Genomic DNA, 19,167 nt, shown 5'->3' on the forward strand with positions numbered 1-19,167 from the left:
AGTATACATATACACAGCCCTCTATGCATGCACACACACATACATACAGAGCCCAAACACATAGTATACATATACACAGCCCTCTATGCATGCACACACACACACATACAGAGCGCCCCACACATAGTATACATATACACAGCCCTCTATGCATGCGCGCGCACGCACATACAGAGCGCCCCACACATAGTATACATATGCACAGTCCTCTTTTGCACACCCACATACACACACAGCCTGCACACATACAGATGTAGTATACACATAAATAGCCCCCACACACATAGCATACATATATATAGCCCCCCTACAGTATGCACACAAAATATATATTTATATATACACACACACAGCCCATCTATATACACACACACACACACCTCCCAACTGTCACGATTACAGCGGGACAGTCCCTATTTTCGGGTCCTGTCCCGCTGTCCCACCCGCGGCAGGCATTGTTCCGCTGCGGGGGGTGGCAGTTGGGAGACCCCCCAATCTAATAGAATAGACGCTGTGCGCATGCGCACAGCGTCTATTCTCGTATGAAAAATGAGGTCGCGGCTAATTAGCATAAGTCGCGACCTCATTTGCATATGCCCCGCCCCCTTTTCGGACGCTCGCCGCGCGAGTGTCTTTATTTCTGAAGCACATAAGTTGGGAGGTATGCATATATACACACATAGTATACATACAGGCACAGCATGCACACACACAATGTACTGTAGTATACACAGAGCCCCCTCCCACACACATAGTATACATATACACAGCCCCCCTATACACACACACACCACACACACCACACACACCACACACACCACACCACACACAAAGCTGATAAACACACACCTTTATGACATAACAAAAATAAGCAGCCAGCATTATTAGACCAATACAATCACAATGTTTTATACCATCCCCACCTCCCCCTCTAAAACAAAGTCAATGCTCATATAACATACAAACTCCCCTGTTCCAGCTCACCTGCAGCATATTTCAAACATCAGGAAGTCCTCACTCCTCCTCACCCGGCCACTCGCCCTGGCCAGCACTGTTTCATTAATGCCTGGGAGGAGCTTTCTGTGCACTTCAGCTCCCCCTACAGGCAGCCAGGTTCCTCACTACAATGTAGTGTATCCTAATGCTATACTGTGACGTCGGACCTTGCTGCAGTCGTGCGGGGGTGCCTGTCATTAGGAGGTGCCTGTGCACCCCCGGCACCCCCTGTTCGTACGCCTATGAAGGACACACAGCTGGGCACACAGCTGCAGCAAGTAGCGGAGCAGCGCTATAACTACCGCCCCCACCGCCGGGTAGAGCAGAGGAACTCTGGCAGGTGCGGGAAGGGAGGAAGCGGCAGGTACATGAGCGTAACGTGGCTGCGCGGAAGCCGCGCACAGAGCTACGCCGGCGCAAGGGGGAGGTGGTGGGGAGAGAGGAGGTGGCTTAGGCAGCCAGGAGCTGGGACACGCCGCTGCATCCTATCTCTCTCCTCTAAATTGGCTCTTTGACTACAGTCGGGCAGCGCACAGCTCTCTCTGCCCAGCTGTCACTTCTTACATTTTATGCGGCTGGCGGTCTAATGGGTGGTCCGGTGCACCCCCGGACCCCCCCTTAGATTTGCCTATGCTAGAGATACCGTATGAGAGTGGACGCCTGGGTCTGCTAATTAACGCTGATTACTACACCTGAATGTAATAAGCAATGCTGCAGCCTATTAAGTGAAAACCATGATTTAACTACCTGCAAGCCACACACAGCCCTCAAACACATTGGAAGCATATCTTTCTACACCTCTACATATAAAAGTTGGTTTAATTTTACGTAAGATTCATTCTTATATATGTCAAGGTAGTTATTTTATAACCATCTACACCCATTCAGAAAGTGTTTTGGTATGCTTTAAAAAGCAGGACACTGAATTCACAGAAGAAGTCGACATGTGTCAACTTTTTCACTGTAACACAAACAGTTTTTTATATGGAAAAAGACACATAAACCACATCTAAGAGCAACAAGGATGTTTTTGGACTCAATTTCTACTTGAACTGTGACGTACGCTCTGATGTACGTCAGGTATCGGTGGCTAAGAAGGAGATCCGTCCATACACGGTGGTGTACGCTGAAGTGTACACCACTCCCCATTGTCGTGTTTGTGACCGTCCGTGTGCGGCTGTTCTGTGGGCGGACTTTCGCTCACCACGAGCGTATGGCCCCATGTGTGTGGGCAGGGGTGTAAAGAGTGTTGACACAATTAATGTATGCTGGTCCAGTGAGAACTAAGATGTCATGGTAGCTGCAGTGGGAAGGGGGAGGACTGGGCAGGGCTGGATTATAATGGAGGCACAAGGGGTCAGTGCCCCTGGGCAGGGCCGGCGCCACCACTAGGCAAACCTAGGCATTTGCCTAGGGCGCCGGCCACTGGAGGGCGGAAAATGCCGCCCGGGTACCTGTCCTACCGGCGCTGTCTATTTCAATCTGGCGGCGGAGGCAGCGGGGGTCCCTGCAGTCTATTAAAAATCACGAGCGCTATCCGCCGGGCTATGCGGAAGCGCTTCTAGTGTGAAAACTCTGGCAGCACGGCGCACGCTGATCTCAGCCAATCAGCGTGCTGCCAGTGTTTTCACACTAGAAGCGCTTCCGCATAGCCCGGCGGATAGCGCTCGTGATTTTTAATAGACTGCAGGGACCCCCGCTGCCTCCGCCGCCAGATTGAAATAGACTGCGCCGAACGACAGGTACCACCCCCCCCACCCCCCCCCCCCACCCCCGGCACCTGGGCGCCCCCAGCCCGACTCGCCTGGGGCGCTCCGGTGCCTTGCACCGGCCCTGCCCCTGGGCCCCCCTCTAGCTAGGGGCCCCCTGTGGTTGGCATGTATTTAAAAAAAAGATAAATATATATATTTTTTTTTAGCTAAAGGTTTTGTGCATGGGAGTGGGGTAGTGCTGCAGCTTCACCTATCTGCCAATGTGACAATGATTAATGATGCTGAGCATCGGGAGCCAAGGCACACTCATTGCACAAGTGTGCAGTGCATTACTGGGAGTTGACTAAGTCCCATGACACTTTGCACCAGAGGGCAGAGGCTGAGAGGTTTGTGCTGAGCTCTGATTGGTGGAGCTCATTACATGCTTCTCAGGTCCATGGAGAACAGCAGCAGCTTAGTCATGGGAGGCAGCTCTAGGACTGTGAGGTCTCCTCCAGAGTAAGGGGCAGAGGGACAAACACAGGCTTTTCATGTGGTATGTGTGTGTGTATGTGTGTGTGTGTGTGCATATATATATATATATATATATATATATATATATATATATATATCAGGGTTGCCGACTCAGGGGGCGGGGCTTAATCGTGACATCACTAAGCCCCGCCCCCATGCTGTAAAACCAAGGAATTCAGTGATCTCCATGGAGGGGGCGGGGCTAAAATGACGCGATTGTGTCATTTTAGCCCCGCCCCCTCCTCTGAGATCCGGTGATTGCGGCATTTTAATGCCGCGATCCGGGGGACAGCGGGGGTCCCCCCTGAATCCGGGAGGGTTGCCCACCCTTCCGGGGGGCCGGGAGGGAGCCCCGATTTTCGGGAGACTCCCGGAAATTTCGGGAGGGTCGGCAACCCTGATATATATATATATATATATATATATCCCCTTCAGTTAACCATTGACCAAGTTTATTCTGCCTTTACTCTGTGTTTTGACAGTATAATATTCTCCCATGCAGTGTGCGGCCAGTAATGACAAAAGCAAGGGGGCCCCCCGGTCTAAAGTACCCCGGGCCCCCCGAAGGCTTAATCTGGCACTGGGACTGGGTATGTGGAAACTTAGTGCCCTCCTTTGTATGTGGGGGTTATTTGATTTAGTATTGGTATTTTGTAAGTATGCTGTGCTTGCATGTATTCTATGTTTATGTGTATGTATGTGTATTTTGTGTGTATGCTACTGTATATGTTTATGCTATGTGTGCGTGTATGTGTATGTGTATGTCCTTTGTATATGCTACGTATGTGCGTCTTTCGCTTGTGTATGTTTATAAATATGCAGTGTGTGTATGTATTGTATCTGTGCCTGTATGCCATGTGTGTGTGCTTGTATGTCCTTGGTGTGTCTGTATGGTTTGTTTGCGTGTATGTCCTGTCTGTCTTTATGGTATGTGCACGTGTATGTCCTGTGTGTTTGTATGTATAGTGCGCCTGTATGTCCTGTGTGTCTGTATGGTATGTGCGCGTGTATGTCCTGTGTGTCTGTATGGCATGTGTGCGTGTATGTCCTGTGTGTCTGTATGGCATGTGCGCGTGTATGTCCTGTGTGTCTGTATGGCATGTGCGAGTGTATGTCCTGTGTGTCTGTATGGCATGTGCACGTGTATGTCCTGTGTGTCTGAATGGCATGTGCGCGTGTATGTCCTGTGTGCCTGTATGTCCTGTGTGTCTGTATGGTATGTCCGCGTGTACAGATGGAGCCGGGCTCCCTCTTGCTGGTGAATCGCCAGACTGTCTCCGCTGGCGATCCGCCAGCAGCCCGGCGTCCATCTGACTTAGACGCGCGTGCGCCTCACACGTACGTGTGTCTCAGTTTCCGGGCGGCGGTGCGACGGGAACCCTGTGCTTCAGGGAGACGGACAGGGTTAGGGGAGGCGGTGGGGGGATGCGGGGAGGCTTTGGGGACCCCGGGTGACCGCCGGCAAGCCAGTGGGGACCCGGGGGAATCGCCGTCGGAAGTGGACGCGCGCGCATCTCGCGCATCATATGCTCTGCGAAAGGGGACGCGCGCGCGCGCGCGTCCCCTTTCGCAGAGCATATGGCGGCTGGCGATTCTGCCGCCATCCCCTGCAAAGACAACGCCGGCTCCATCTGTATGTGTGTCTGTATGGTATGTGCGCGTGCATGTCCTGTGTGTCTGTATGGTATGTGCACGTGTATGTCCTGTGTGCCTGTATGGTATGTGTGCGATTACTGTATGTGTGCATGTTTGTATGTGTGCATGTTTGTATGTCCTGTATGTATCTATGTATGTGCGTGTATGTGATCTGTTCATGTATGTCCTGTGTGTATTTATGGTAGGGTTTTAGAAACATTTCAGGGTAACTCAGGAAAATGGGAAGGGGGGTGCCAGAATTTGTTTGGCAGGGGGGAGCAAAATTTCTAGTTACGCCACTGTGGGCAATCCTAAAACTGGGCAGTGTGTGTCTGGAAAAATGCTGCCCAATCTGACAACAGATATATCTGCCAGTGTGTTCCCAGCTTAAGAAGCGTATATTAATTATCCTGTGGAAAAATCATTCATCTCAGACTCATTGTGACACTTGTTTTACAAATAATAAACCACCTGGTCTCCTGGTTGCTTTTTTTCTTGAGGTCCAGGAAGTAGCACAGATTCTTCAGCTGGTGAGTCTGGCTTCATTTCAACAACAATTTTATCTTTGTCACCCACCTTTGTGCTAAAAAAAAAAAAAAAAAAACAGATAAAAAGAAACGATTTACAAAATAATAAGCAAATTTACAAGAAAAAAAAAAACATGGAGGCTAAAGGCCTTCATATACTATGCGACTTCTCCCCTCGGATGCCCCATGAGCCGCCCAAGGACCTTCCAGGGTGGCAGGATCACATGCAATGTATCGCATGGGGTCCTTCTGCATGTGACAGATCTCATGTGATCCCGTTCACTGCTGCCGGGAGGAGGTCCGACAATGGTCCAATGCGCTCGGGTCGGATGTCATACACATGCGATTTGGGACAATTTCACTGATTTCTCTGCACAATCCACTGTAATAGGGTGAGATCAGGCCCAAATCACATAGTGTATTGGGGATACACTATGTGATTTGGGCCTGAGCTCACCCTATTACAGTGGATTGTGCAGTGAAATCGGTGAAATTGTCCCAAATCGCATGTGTATGACATCCGACCAGAGCGCATTGGACCATTGTCGGACCTCCTCCCGGCAGCAGTGAACGGGATCACATGCGATCTGTCACATGCAGAAGGACCCCATATGTATGACATCCGACCCGAGCGCCTTAAGAAACCAACATTATCCTTACTTGCCTACTTCTGGAAACTATTTTCAGGGAGATTTTAGCTGGTAGTAGAATGCGTCGCTCTGCTGAGAGGTGTGTCATGCTCCACCCAAAGTGTGTGTCTAACTCCACCCATGGGGTTACCTATCACCACTAAAGGGGTTGTCCTACACTTGAAACTCTGATTTAGAGGTGGACTTTGCTGCATTCGCTCTAGCACCTGTTGCTGGAATGACAGGAATAATATGCAAATGCTAGTTTCAGCCTCTCCCTTGTGTTCACCACAATGTGTAATAACTAAGATGCCCACTTTTTGTGCACCTACATTCTGAAACCGCACATGTGAGAGGGAGAGAGTGTGCGTCTGCGGTACCGGCTTGTCGCCACCTCCTCTAGCATCCTCAAAAAGTGTCTGCTGTAAGGGGGCGGCCATTTTATGAGGGTCATTTTCAGTAACAGAAGCCTGTCAGGAGGAGAGCCGGGACCACAGACAAGAGACAAGAAGATCTGCAGGTCCCGGCGGCGGTGGAGAGCAAAGGGGCACGGTTGGTCCCAGGCCCCAGCATCAGTGCAGTGTAAAATAGCCCCGCAGACCCCTGGCGGCCACGTATACTCACGGCTTTGCAGGGCTATTGTTATGCCACTCGCTAAGGGGAGTCCGTTTTTGCTGGAGTAGGTGCATGCTGGAAGTAGGTCAGTTAGTGAGTCAGTATGGGATCGAGTCAGAGGCAGATTTATGGGTCCCTGGACCAGCTCTGCATGAGCTGGTGCACTCATGGCAGGAGGAAACCAACAAATTTGTATGCCTGAAACTGCAGACTCTGTGCCCTTCCAAGAAGAAGATATAGCAAAATAGAAAAAAGGGGCGCTGGTATGGAATGCAGCAGATTTACACTGTAGCAGCAGCAATAACTCGGGGAAGTCACTCCCTTACACAAATATAGGAGGCGAAGAAGGTTTCTTCCGAAGAAGGTCGGTTAGTGAGTCAGTATGGGATCGAGTCAGAGGCAGATTTATGGGTCCCTGGACCAGCTTTGCATGAGCTGGTGCACTCATGGCAGGAGGAAACCAACAAATTTGTATGCCTGAAACTGCAGACTCTGTGCCCTTCCAAGAAGAAGATATAGCAAAATAGAAAAAAGGGGCGCTGGTATGGAATGCAGCAGATTAACACTGTAGCAGCAGCAATAACTCGGGGAAGTCACTCCCTTACCCAAATATAGGAGCCGAAGAAGGTTTCTTTTTTTGCTGCGCTTAATTGAAAAATTAGTTTTTTTTTTTTTTTTTAATAAATTAATTTTATTTGTCATATTCAAATAAATGGAATAAGCATGCTTATTTACTAAAAGACATGGCATACAAATGTCACATAAAAAAAAGTAATAACAAAGTATAATGACAATGGAAAAATTCATAAAAACGGTGCATAGATTTTGTATAGTCACCCTTGACCTCAGTCCTTATGTGTCCAATTGGTATCAGTCCTGATGCTGTATAAAGGCCTTTTGTTTAAAAATGGATACCATTTGTGGTTGGTGGATGGAGGTGGCTTGCCTCCGGTAAAATGGTAGGACGCTGTATGTTTGGGCTGGATATACCGATCTTCCTTGGCCAGTAGATAGAGGTTTGGCAGGATGGAGTTCCGAGCTATCTCACAGGCAGTAGCTCCGTATCATGGTCACGCCAATCTCCCGGTTTCCCAGCCGCTGCCGCCTCCTCCTCAGGTAAATGACCGACAGTCGGTCATTTACCTGAGGAGAAGCTGGTGGCTGGGAAACCGGGAGATCAGCGTGACCACGATACGGAGCTACTGCCTGTGAGATAGATCGGGACTCCATCCTGCCAAACCTCAAATCTACTGGCCAAGGAAGATCGGTATATCCAGCCTGCTGCCACCATACAGCATCCTACCATCTTATCGGAGGCAAGCCACCTCACCAGCTATTACTTGGCAATCCACCAACCACAAATGGTTTCCATTTTTAAACAAAAGGCCTTTCTAAAGCATCGGGACTGATACCAATTGGACACATAAGGACTGAGGTCAAGGGTGACTATACAAAATCTATGCACCGTTTTTATGTAGTCACCCTTGACCTCAGTCCTTATGTGTCCAATTGGTATCAGTCCTGATGCTTTAAAAAGGCCTTTTGTTTAAATAAGCTTATTTAATTTAAAAAATTGTGAGTGCAATGTGTAAATAAAGTTTTCACCAACCCCCTCTCACCCTGAGTCTTCCCTCACCCTACACCAACCCCACTCTCAACCTGTGTCTTCCCTCACCCTGTGTCCTCTCACCCTGCACCAACCCTCTCTACCCCTGCATCCCATGCCCCCCTGCACCTGCATCCTCCACCCCCCTTCATCAAACCCTCTCACCCTGCACCAACCCTCTCTCACCCTGCTTCCTCCATCCCCTTTCACCAACCCCCTCTCACCCTACATCAACCCCCTCTCACCCTGAGTCTTCCCTCACCCTACACCTACCATAAGGTGTTGCACTACCTGTTTTTCTTTTGTAGAAGCATCCTAAATTGGTGATATTAAAACATAATGCAATATCAGTATATGTTACCTATGTGAAGAAGCTATATATAAGAGACTTTTTCTGAGAAGATACTGTACCATCAGGATATATATGGATTGTTTCTGTACACTTAATTAAATGTAAGTGTCTTTTCCTATTTGAACTCTCAGCAATCCCCAAGCACTTATTACACTGATGAACTTCTTCTTTCTTGTCTTGTTTTCAAAAATGTAGTGGAACTTTTATCATCAGTGGGAGCTGCTAGGGTATCTATCGCAAATTGTATAAAAACTCTTGTTTGTTCTTTCTTCACCCGGTGGACGGTGGCCTTTTAGCGATTTTGCATGGCCTGCGCACATCTAGGGCTTCCACAGCATCTTCTTTCTTCACCTGGTGGGTGGCTGCCTTTGAGCTCTTTTGTATGGCCGGCACACATCCAGGGCATCCATGGCATCTTCTTTCTTCACCTGGTGGGAGGCGGCCTTTAAGCTCTTTTGCATGGCCACTGCCCATGATTCTGCACTTCCACGGAGTCTTCTTTCTTCACTCACTGGACTTTGATGTGTCGACCATGTCTATCAACCTTTTGCTTTTGTCAATGTTTATTCCATGACAACCTTTTTAGGGTTGACCTAGACATTGTCAGCCTAATTACTGTTGCCCCTATGATCCACACCCAAACAAAAGTTTGATGAAGAGTCACATCAATCAAGGATGAGCATCACACTAGTAGTAGGTACTGTACTTTTATATTGAGGACAATGGGGGTTATTCTAGTTCATTCTTTCTGACAAAATCCTTCTTAGATGGACAAAACCATGTGCACTGCGGGTGGGGCAGATGTAACTTGTGCAGAGAGAGTTAGATTTGGGTGGGGTTTTTCTTCAAAGTGAGATCTATATTGCAGTGTAAAAATAAAGCAGTCAGTATTTTCCCTGCACAGAAACAAAATAACTCACCCAAATCTAATTCTCTATGCACATGTTACATCTGCCCCCCTGCAGTGCACATGGTTTTGTCCATCTAAGAAGGATTTTGTCAGAAAGAATGAACTAGAATAAACCCCAATGTGACCAGGAGTCTCAACATATAAAGTATAAAGACAGAAGAGTTACAGATGTTTGTAAAATTAAGGGGTTCGGGATGAAGGAATTGGGAACTTACATGTCTATGGGATAAATCTGATACAGTAGTAACTACTCACATATCTTGTTTTCCAGAGCGTCCACAAGGAATGCGTCCCTTCTTATAAAGGAAGTACAGCACAGCTCCGAGAATGGCCAACAGAAGAATGCACACAATGACAGCCACAATAACAACGCCATAGCTTTTTTCACTTCTGGTGCCTATGCAAATGATCACAAATATCACAATATATAATATATATGAGGTACTTTTGCTTTAACATTTATAAATGATGATAATGAAACATGTCAGAACCAGTTTAATAGCATGCAAGATGTTAGTGTAATTTAAATAATTATGTGGCAGCCACAAAACTTAATACAATGAATACATCTGCCTCTATCATCTTTTTATATACAAGGGACACTTATTATTGATTGATGTAGCTGGGGAGTTTCTCTGATGGTAGTTTGCAAGTGACTGCATATGCAAGTGCTTCTATTACCAGTGTAAGAACCATGGACGGAATGTTGTAAGAGTAAATTTTAACGGCTGGGAAAAAGTCACGCATAAGTCAGTATCTGACTTTTTCCTGGAACTCAGCCAATGGAATGGCATGTGCATCTTTTATGCTCCGAATCCAAATTGGAGTTGATATACATCCTCTAGTAAATGTTCCAGCTGGTGCGACATACCATATGACCCGGGAGGGCAGAGAGAGTATGAAAGTAGCTGACCGGATACACAATGTGTACCCTCATGGGCTAACTTTGCTCGCCAAGCTTTGGGCAGTTTTTCCATATCTGCGGGGTGTATAGACATACAGCAAATCCGGTTAGCTTCTGCCTGCAGGACCTCAGGAATGTGAAGTGTACAGATATAGCGCGGCTCATTCAGCCTACCTATGGCGGTAATACCGCCAGCCCGCCATGGAGGCCCACAGCGCAAGGCATCGCAATACATTTTAGCAGCTTGGCGATTGGCGGTGGTGTTGCCGGATGAGTGCAATACCAGTGATCATACACCAGATTTCACTTTTTGAAATGATCACTGCACATTCGTGAAATGTGTGCTGCAAGCATGTGCATGAAGTATTAAAAAGCTCTGTAGCTCAGGAACTACTTTGTTACTACTGTACTGTCCAGTAAGCTACAGTACTGTAGATAGACAGTAATAAATACAATTACATTGAAGTGTGTATTATTACACTATTTTATAACTTTCTATGGGCACAGATGCTAAAGCATCTCATTGGTTTGGTCGAAAGGCGCTAGGATGAATCTGAGTGGAAGCTTTGGCCGCTCTTATCAGGTGTGTAGGCAAGTGGATAAGTGCGCCGCTATGCATGTTGTACATTAAAGTACAGTATGCCTGAGTTTCATTACTAAAGGGAACTTTTTTTTCCAACACATTTACAGGAAGTCAGTTACTGTATATTTAACATACAAATAATCCTGCCTCCCTATAAAGCTTTTTGTGCGTCTACATGGGCACGGACGCTAGTGCGTCTGCACGGGCACAGACGCTAATGCTTCTCATTGTTTTGATCGAAAGGCACTAGGATGCATCTGAGTGGAAACTCTGGCTGCTCTTATCAAGTGTCGTAGGCTAGTGGATAAGCGCGCCGCTCTGCATGTTATACATTAAAGTACATTAAAGTATAGTACAGTATGTCAGTTAGAGTATACAATATTTAATACACAAAAAATCATGCCTCCCTATAAAGCTTTCCGTGCGTCTGCACGGACATGGATGCTAGTGCGTCTGCACAGGCACGAACAGCTTTTATTGCATTGTACTGTAATGGCTACAGCTATAAGTGATATCTCTACAAGTATAATGGGGAGACATAAAAGCTCCTCCCTAAATTCCTGGATGTCAAAACATTGTTCCTAGCACATCCATAGAGTTTTTTCCTATTTGAGTAATAAGTAGCACTTGCGTACTCATTAGCACTTTGTGTACTTAGTTGCACGAACAGCTTTTATTGTACTCTGCTGTAACAGTTACAGCTGTGCTATGTCCCTATCAGTATAATGAGTAGATATCAAAGCTGATCCCTAAGTTCCTGGATGCCAAAACACTGCTTAGCACGAACAGCTATCATTGTACTCTGCTGTAACATTTACAGCTATAAGTGATATCTTTATAAGTATAATGGGGAGAGATAAAAGCTCCTCCCTAAGTTCCTGGATGCAAAAACTCTGTGTTTCGCCTCTTTATACAGTATTTCCTATGTGCCGTACTCAGTAGTAATGAGCTAGGTGGACAATTGGAGGGGACCCTACCTACAGTTGCTTGCCACTTCCCTTCCTGATATATGTTCTGAAAGCCAATAGTCTCCTCTTTCATATGATACCAGTCTCAAGTCTCTAGGACACATAGAACCACAGATATCAGGGTGCAAAAAAGACACATTTTTCCCCATTGACAAGAATGGACCAGTTAATTCAGACCCACCATGGGTTCTGATGCTTGCAGTTACCCTTTCCGGGGTCACAGAAACTTGGGGTTCATATCCTCTGGTAGATAAACCTCTCCCTCTTCCATACAAATGATTGCAGATTGGACCACGGAAACCAGATAAATTAAGCTTTAAGCTCATATTAATTTATCCATAGGGTCAAGCTTTAGTAATGCTATGTTAGCATACTTTTACACCAGGGATGGGGAACCTTCGGCCTGCCAGTTGTTGTTGAACTACACATCTTAGAATGCCCTGCAACAGTTTTAGTATGGCCAAATAGCAAAACTGTAGCATTGCATGCTGGGATGTTGAGTTCAACAACAGCTGGAGGGTCCCCATCCCTGTTTTACACCAACGCTACAGACTCTGTAACAAATGCTGTGGTTATTGCTGCATGGAGTCGCACAAAAAGCCCCTGTTACGCACTGCGCTAGGCAGAGCCCCTTAAACACATATTACACCAAAAAGGCTCCAATTAAAAAAAAGAAAAGAAATCTGACACTGTAGTCGAACACTGGTTTCCAGCATGCAGAGCGGTGCAGTTATCCAGTACCCTACTGCACCTGGTGATGTGTATAGTCTGCAGAGTGCTCCTATTCAGAGGCAGCAATAGCACTGTTGGAGAAACCTGAGTCACGGGAGAGTCTCAGACACTCCCAATGTTCACTGTTTTGCTACAATACTTTACTGTCCCAATGTTCTACATTACTTTACTGTCCCAATGTTCTACACTACTTTACTGTTACAAGGTTACGATTTTCCTATGGGACCGTGACACTACACAGCCCATTTGCTTGTATTGTACAGTACAGTTGGAGCCGCAGCGATGTTCACGGGGATGAGATGCACAAGTGTCTCATACTGTAGTATACTGTGTAAGCGCGCTCAGCTCGGTGAATGGCGGGTTTCCATCGGTACAGTATATCAATTTGCCGCCACTCAGTGGTGGCGATTTGTATTGCATGGTGAGCATCCACACCCCTTGGCAGACGGGAGTGCAAGAAGAAAAGAGGATCGCCAAAACCTCTGCGATGGCGGCAATAATGAGAGGCGCTCCATCTGTAGATACGAAGAGTCTAGGAGGTGAAGATAGCTGTGAAGCTGCAGCAGTACACTACACAGAGTACGAGGAGGAGTTGAAGCAGAGGATTCCTAGAAGTGCATGTAGTGGGCATGGACCATCCAGCATCTCCATGTTGTCTTGGTGAGAGAATGTAAAAATGTTCCCTTTTAACTGTAACAACGTATGTTGTGTGCTATGGGCCTTTTTTCAGACTGGATCGCAAAGAACATTTTTTCACTAATGGACAAAACCATGTAGCACTACAGGTGGGACAAATGTAACATTCAAGAAAGCTAGATTTGGGTGAGGTGTGTTCAGAGGTGTCACTAGGGTTGGTGTGGTAACTCACAGCCTCACACCCCCCATGGACCTCCGCCTTTTATCACACCACATGGTATCATTAGTAATCATTAGCTTTTGTAGTGTTACTTATAATCAGAGGTTAAAGTGAGGGGGAATGGGGTGGAACTGAGTTCCACCACCTCTAATGGTGAGATGGAACATTTTAACCTCCACATTGGCCTCTAATTCTAGAGCATTCTAGTTTGTAGGGGGGGTGCCAAAAACACTACCACTGGCCCTGTCTCTACCTAATGGGGGGAGGGCCAGTAATAAGGTGGCATAGAGAAATTAGTTCCCCCACCTCTGCATGACCACATTAGGCCCTGCTTATAATTCCTGTATTGTATATCACTGCCCATAATTGCAATAGTATTGCCCATAATTATGCATATTATATTGTAATTTAATGTCACAATCTAAGAGGGGTATCCTATTACCCCTACCAAAACATTGGAAGTGAAAAACTGACGTTTTTTGCTTTTGTCCCAATGCTTTTCAGTTGCTGTTTTTTTTATCGTGATTTCCAATTTAATTGCTCAATAAAAAGACCTCCTGTGGCTGAAAAGCACAGGTTCAGTAAAACCTGTGTGTTTTTGTAAAGCTGCAGCACCGTTTTCGCTGGGGGCAGGTGAAGCAAATTCCTGATAAGCTATGTCTCGTTTCGGCTTTTCGGGGCTATTAGGATAGCCCTGGATGAGACAATTAACTCTGTAGTGTAGCTTATACACATAATATCCCCACAATTGCTGCTTACACATAGTGGGTTATTCAGACATGATCGCAGCCCAGCAAGGTGGACTATTAGCGATCGACTGAACATTTCATAGCTTGCATGTGCAATGCCTTTCAGAAACAAACCAGAAAAACATTACATTGCTACTACTGCTTGCCTGCCTGTCAGCAACTTCAATACACCTGGGAGGATTGATATTGCGGCACTGTCTGTAAACGACTATATCTCTGGATCCCCTGCTGCAACACTACAGCGTGCTATTTTAATTAAGGGGTGCTGTGTTATAGTGCGGTGATCCCCTGGATCTGATTGTTACACCCAACTGCTCTGATTTCTCCACTCCTGTGCAAGGTACACTTGATTGGGTGCCTCTCGATGGGAGGGGTACTGGCGACAAGTTTATGATGTATAATTTGATGCCCTGAAGTGCTCCCCTGCTTCTTCCCTGCAACCGTTATTGCTTTTATGTTGTACTGCTGACTGAAACAACCGACGGTACAACCTCAAGTTGAGGGGTGTTCCCGAAACTGTATCAAATAGTAGTTTGAATGACTTTGCTATTGATATTTTCAAGAAACTAGTACCATCAGCCTCCTCCTCAGACCTACTGCTGGACCGTATTCATAGGCTTCTTAAAGCCAGAAATGCCCCTGATGGTGCCCAGAGGAAAGTCTTGATGAGGTTACACTTCTTCCATATCAAGGAGTCTTTACTTAAAGCTGCTAGACCAGGCCTTGATTCAACAGATGTGCTGGGCTCCCTACAACTGTTTGGGGACATCTCCCAGGCTAGATAAAGAGATGCTCACTTCATCCCATAACTTTGGTTCTCCAAAAGGCTAACATTATGTACCGCTGGGGTTTCCCCACCAGGCTCCTTATATCCCGTGAGGGTTCGACAATATCCATAGCTAAAGTTGGCCTAAAACTTCTCACTAAATAGAACCTGTCGGGTGACACCTCAGGGTCACCCCCAGATCGTCTACTTCAGCAGGTATGGTCGTCATTGAAATAGGATCTATTTTTGGTCTACACTATGTTCCCCTATTGTATGTGTTGCTCCATGTTTCACCATTTGTCAATTATCTATACAGTTATCCTATGTTTCTTTCGTTCCAAGGAGTTGATAATGAGTCTCCTACGTTTTGGAGCTCCATGACTCTATGTTTGATTACTAGATTCTCTGACAGTAGATTTCCACTCTGATATTGTACAAATGGTCCGTCTAAGAAGGCTGGAGTGGCTATAATCTCTGCTCATTGGTCCTTATTCAGATCTGATTGCAGTACAAGTTTGTTCTTAAAATGGGTAAAACCATGTGCACTGCACTGCAGGGGGGCAGATGTAACATGTGCAGAGAGAGTTACATTTGGGTGGGGTGTGTTGAAACTGAAATCTAAATAGAAGTGTAAAATAATGCAGCCAGTATTTACCCTGCACAGAAACAAAATAACTCACACAAATCTAACTCTCTCTATACATGTTACATCTGCCCATCTGCCCCACCTGTAGTGCACATGGTTTTGCCCATTTTGAGAAAAAAATTGTACTGCGAACAGATCTGAATAAGGGCCATTGTCCTTTCGTCGACACCTCCCAATACGCTGACCCCGAGGGAAGGTACCTCGTCTTGGTTGGTAAGTTGGATGATGCAGAGGTTACATTAGTTTCCTGTTATGCCCCCAACTCCAGACAGATCCCCTTTTGCAGGAAATTGTGTGCTGTTGTCCATAAACATGCTAAGGGTGCTATTATGCTCCTGGGTGACTTTAATTTGGTACTAGACTCCAACATGGACAGATCTCGTTCCACAGAATGCGGGTCAAATACGCCCCCAGACCATTCCCCTAGGTTCAGGACTGTGTTAATCGAATACGATTTATATGATGCATGGCAGACTAAACACCCGAATGTTCGGGATTATTACTCTCGCGTCCACAAATCATACTCTAGGATAGATTTGGTACTAACTGATACATGAACGTTAATGTCCCTGACTAAGGTTGAGATACTTCCCATGTCCTGGTCTGACCATTCCCCTGTATTCATTGTCTGGGATTTAGATGCTCACAAGGTTGCTCCAGGCCCGTGGAGACTGGGTAATCACATTCTCTCTCAGTTGGAGGCCCGTGAGGCCATTCGTTCCTCCCTTTCGTTGTATGTAGAGTCCAATCGCCCCGAGGAGACTACTATTTTTAACCATTGGTGTTCCCTTAAGACTGTTGTGCAGGGTTCAGCTATCCAGACTTGTCACATGCCGCTGCGGCTTAGCACGTCGGGTACAGTACTCACCCGTCCGTGCCCACTGGCGGCTGGCGTGTGTCTGCTGGGGTCCTGGTCGGATGGGCAGTGATGGTGCTGTGCAGCTGTGAGAGGCGTGCAGGGATTCATACGGAGGCACAGCAGTCTGGCTGTCAGGAGGCTGGCGCCGAGTGCAGTGCCGCCATCTTGGTTGAGGGCATAAGCAGTATTGGCCAGGTCAGGGCTTCTCCTCCCATTCTGACCAGTTGGCCTATGGCAGTCCTTCCATTGGTATAAAGGGAGCTGCCTAGGTTCATCTGTATCAGTACAACTTGTTTCCTTAGCATGCAAGCAAGGGGAATTTCCTGGCCATCCTAGTGCCTATGCACTGCGCTCTCCAGCTGGGTGTTGCTGCTGGCCTCTGATCAGTGGCGTAGCTATGTTTTGGGCGCCCCCCCGCCATTAGGGGGGGCGCCCCCCCCACCGCCGCCCCACCAAGCACCCCTACCCCTGCCCTGCCGCCCATGCAAACCCCCCCTCAATCCCCCACAGCCTTACCTATCGCGCTGGTCCCGGCGGCTCCGTTCTTCTGCTGAGGACCACCAGAAAATGGCCGCCCCCATGCAGCAGACAGTTTCAGAGAACTGTGTGCTATATGGGGGCGGCCATTTTGTGGTGGTCCTCAGCAGAAGAACGGAGCCGCCGGGACCAGCGAGATAGGTAAGTCTGCGGGGGATTGTGGGGGGGGGGGGGGGGTTTAACTATAGCACCGCAGCCCCCGGCGCCCCCACATGCACAGCGCCCCCTCGCGGTGGCGGGGGCTGCGGTGCTATAGTTATGCCGCAACCTCTGATTCCATGGTTGCTGTCTCTGGTGAGCCACACACTTCAGTTGCCTTTCCTTCTATGAATTCCTCGGCTCATCCTCATACCCTGTTGGGTAATCCTCAATCATCCAATCCTCAATCATCCAATCTTCAATCATCTAATTTTCCAATCTTCAATCATCCAATCATCCAATCTTCAATCATCCAATCTTCCAATATTCAATCTTCACTTCTTTCAGTCATCCATCATCCAAGCTTCCAATCTTCCAAGTATCCAATCTTCAGGTATTCTTTATCATTTAACTCCAGTGTCGGAATCATTGTTTATACAAAGGACTGCAATCCTGATTATCTTCCTTTATAAAGACTGCCATCTTGTTTACTTCTTTCAATGCAAAAGACTGTTATTATGTTTATTACGATATACCAGAGACTCTTTGCTATTATTATTATTAATCTATTCAAGAAGTACTGATGCCATAATAATAATATGTCCTATTATTCTTTGTATGAGTTAATTTAATCCAACTCCTGCTGGTCCCGCCTCTCTTCCTGAGAACCGCACGACACCATCAGAACCCATAATCGTTACACAGACTGCGTCTTGAATTAAAAAATCCCGCCTTCATGCTTTTGCTCTGGCTGAACAGGAGGCATCTTGGCTAGAAACTGCTCATAAACAGGATCCCCTTAGCAAATCCCTCTTGCGACTCCTTAGGCAAGCTCGGGAGAAGGTTAACTCTTTCTCCTTACAGGAAGTACATTGTAATTTGTCTCACCTTAACCAGAAATTTTATGATTTTGGGAACAAGGTGGGCCGCCTTCTGGCTAGGAAACTGAGGGGACGTCAAGCCAAGGCGAGGCTTCATTTCATATATAACTCTAGGGGTGCTAAGGTGTCTGATCTCTATGATATAGCAAACTCCTTTGCGGAGTACTATCCCCAGTTGTATAATCTCAAATCCGATATTAATACAGCTCAACCCAGGTATTCGGACTTCCAAAATTTTCTGAATAGCATCTCTTTGCCTAGACTGGACCCCAAGGCCATTCTGGCCCTATGCTCCCCATGTATCCTAACTGAAGGCAGGCCCCAGATAACACCCACAGAGTTTTCAATATATTGGAATTCTGTGATCATAGAAAGTATCCACTATTGATCCTGTCATTGGATGCCGAAAAGCAAAAAAAAATATTGCATTTGACAGATTGCATTGGGGTTACTTAAAATTGGTACTGTCCTGCTTTGGCTTTGCCGGTCGTTTCTTGGACTCAATTTTTGCCCTATACTCAGTTAATTCAGCAAGGATGTTTGTGAATGATTGTGTCTCCTTGGGGTGTGATATTACCAATGGCACCCATCATGGGTGTCCCTTGTCCCCCCTTATCTTCGCGTTGGCTTTCAAGCCTCTGGCTGAGAGAATTAGATCCATGGGGGATCTAAGGGGCCCTACTATAGATGGCTCATCCCACATTATCAGTCTTTTTGCAGATGACATACTTTTAAGTTTACTGAGTCCCACCACGTCACTCCCGATTCTGTATACATTGTTAGATGAATACTCCAATATTTCCTACTACAAACTGAATACTACTAAGACAGAGGCCCTCTCCTTTAATATTCCCTGGGAAGATGTTCAGCTCCTTAAAGACAAATATAGATATGCTTGGCAGTTTAAATCTATTAAATACTTAGGGTTTATGTATCTAGGGACTGCGATATATTTGACTGCAACTTCAAACCGCTATTGTGTTATTTTGGGAAACTGATAGATGACTGGTTGCTGCAAGATTTCTTGGCTCCCCCTCCAGGCAATTCCAGTGT

General features: G+C 46.6%; 1 protein-coding gene across 2 annotated transcripts in view; it reads right to left on the bottom strand.

Annotated features, from left to right (window-relative positions):
- The window catches only part of MCAM (melanoma cell adhesion molecule), a 239,002-nt gene that overhangs the window by 20,413 nt on the left and 199,422 nt on the right, over positions 1–19,167 (bottom strand). For both annotated transcript variants that reach the window (XM_083162728.1, XM_083162727.1), the window contains 2 exons: positions 9,751–9,892; positions 5,328–5,439 (listed from right to left, as the gene is read on the bottom strand). In XM_083162728.1, the coding sequence (XP_083018854.1) occupies positions 5,328–5,439; positions 9,751–9,892 (254 nt within the window). The remainder of the gene's footprint in view (positions 1–5,327; positions 5,440–9,750; positions 9,893–19,167) is intronic.

The sequence above is a fragment of the Crinia signifera genome, chromosome 19 (assembly GCF_055691185.1).
Source record: "Crinia signifera chromosome 19, ASM5569118v1, whole genome shotgun sequence".
Classification (NCBI taxonomy): Eukaryota; Metazoa; Chordata; class Amphibia; order Anura; family Myobatrachidae; genus Crinia; species Crinia signifera.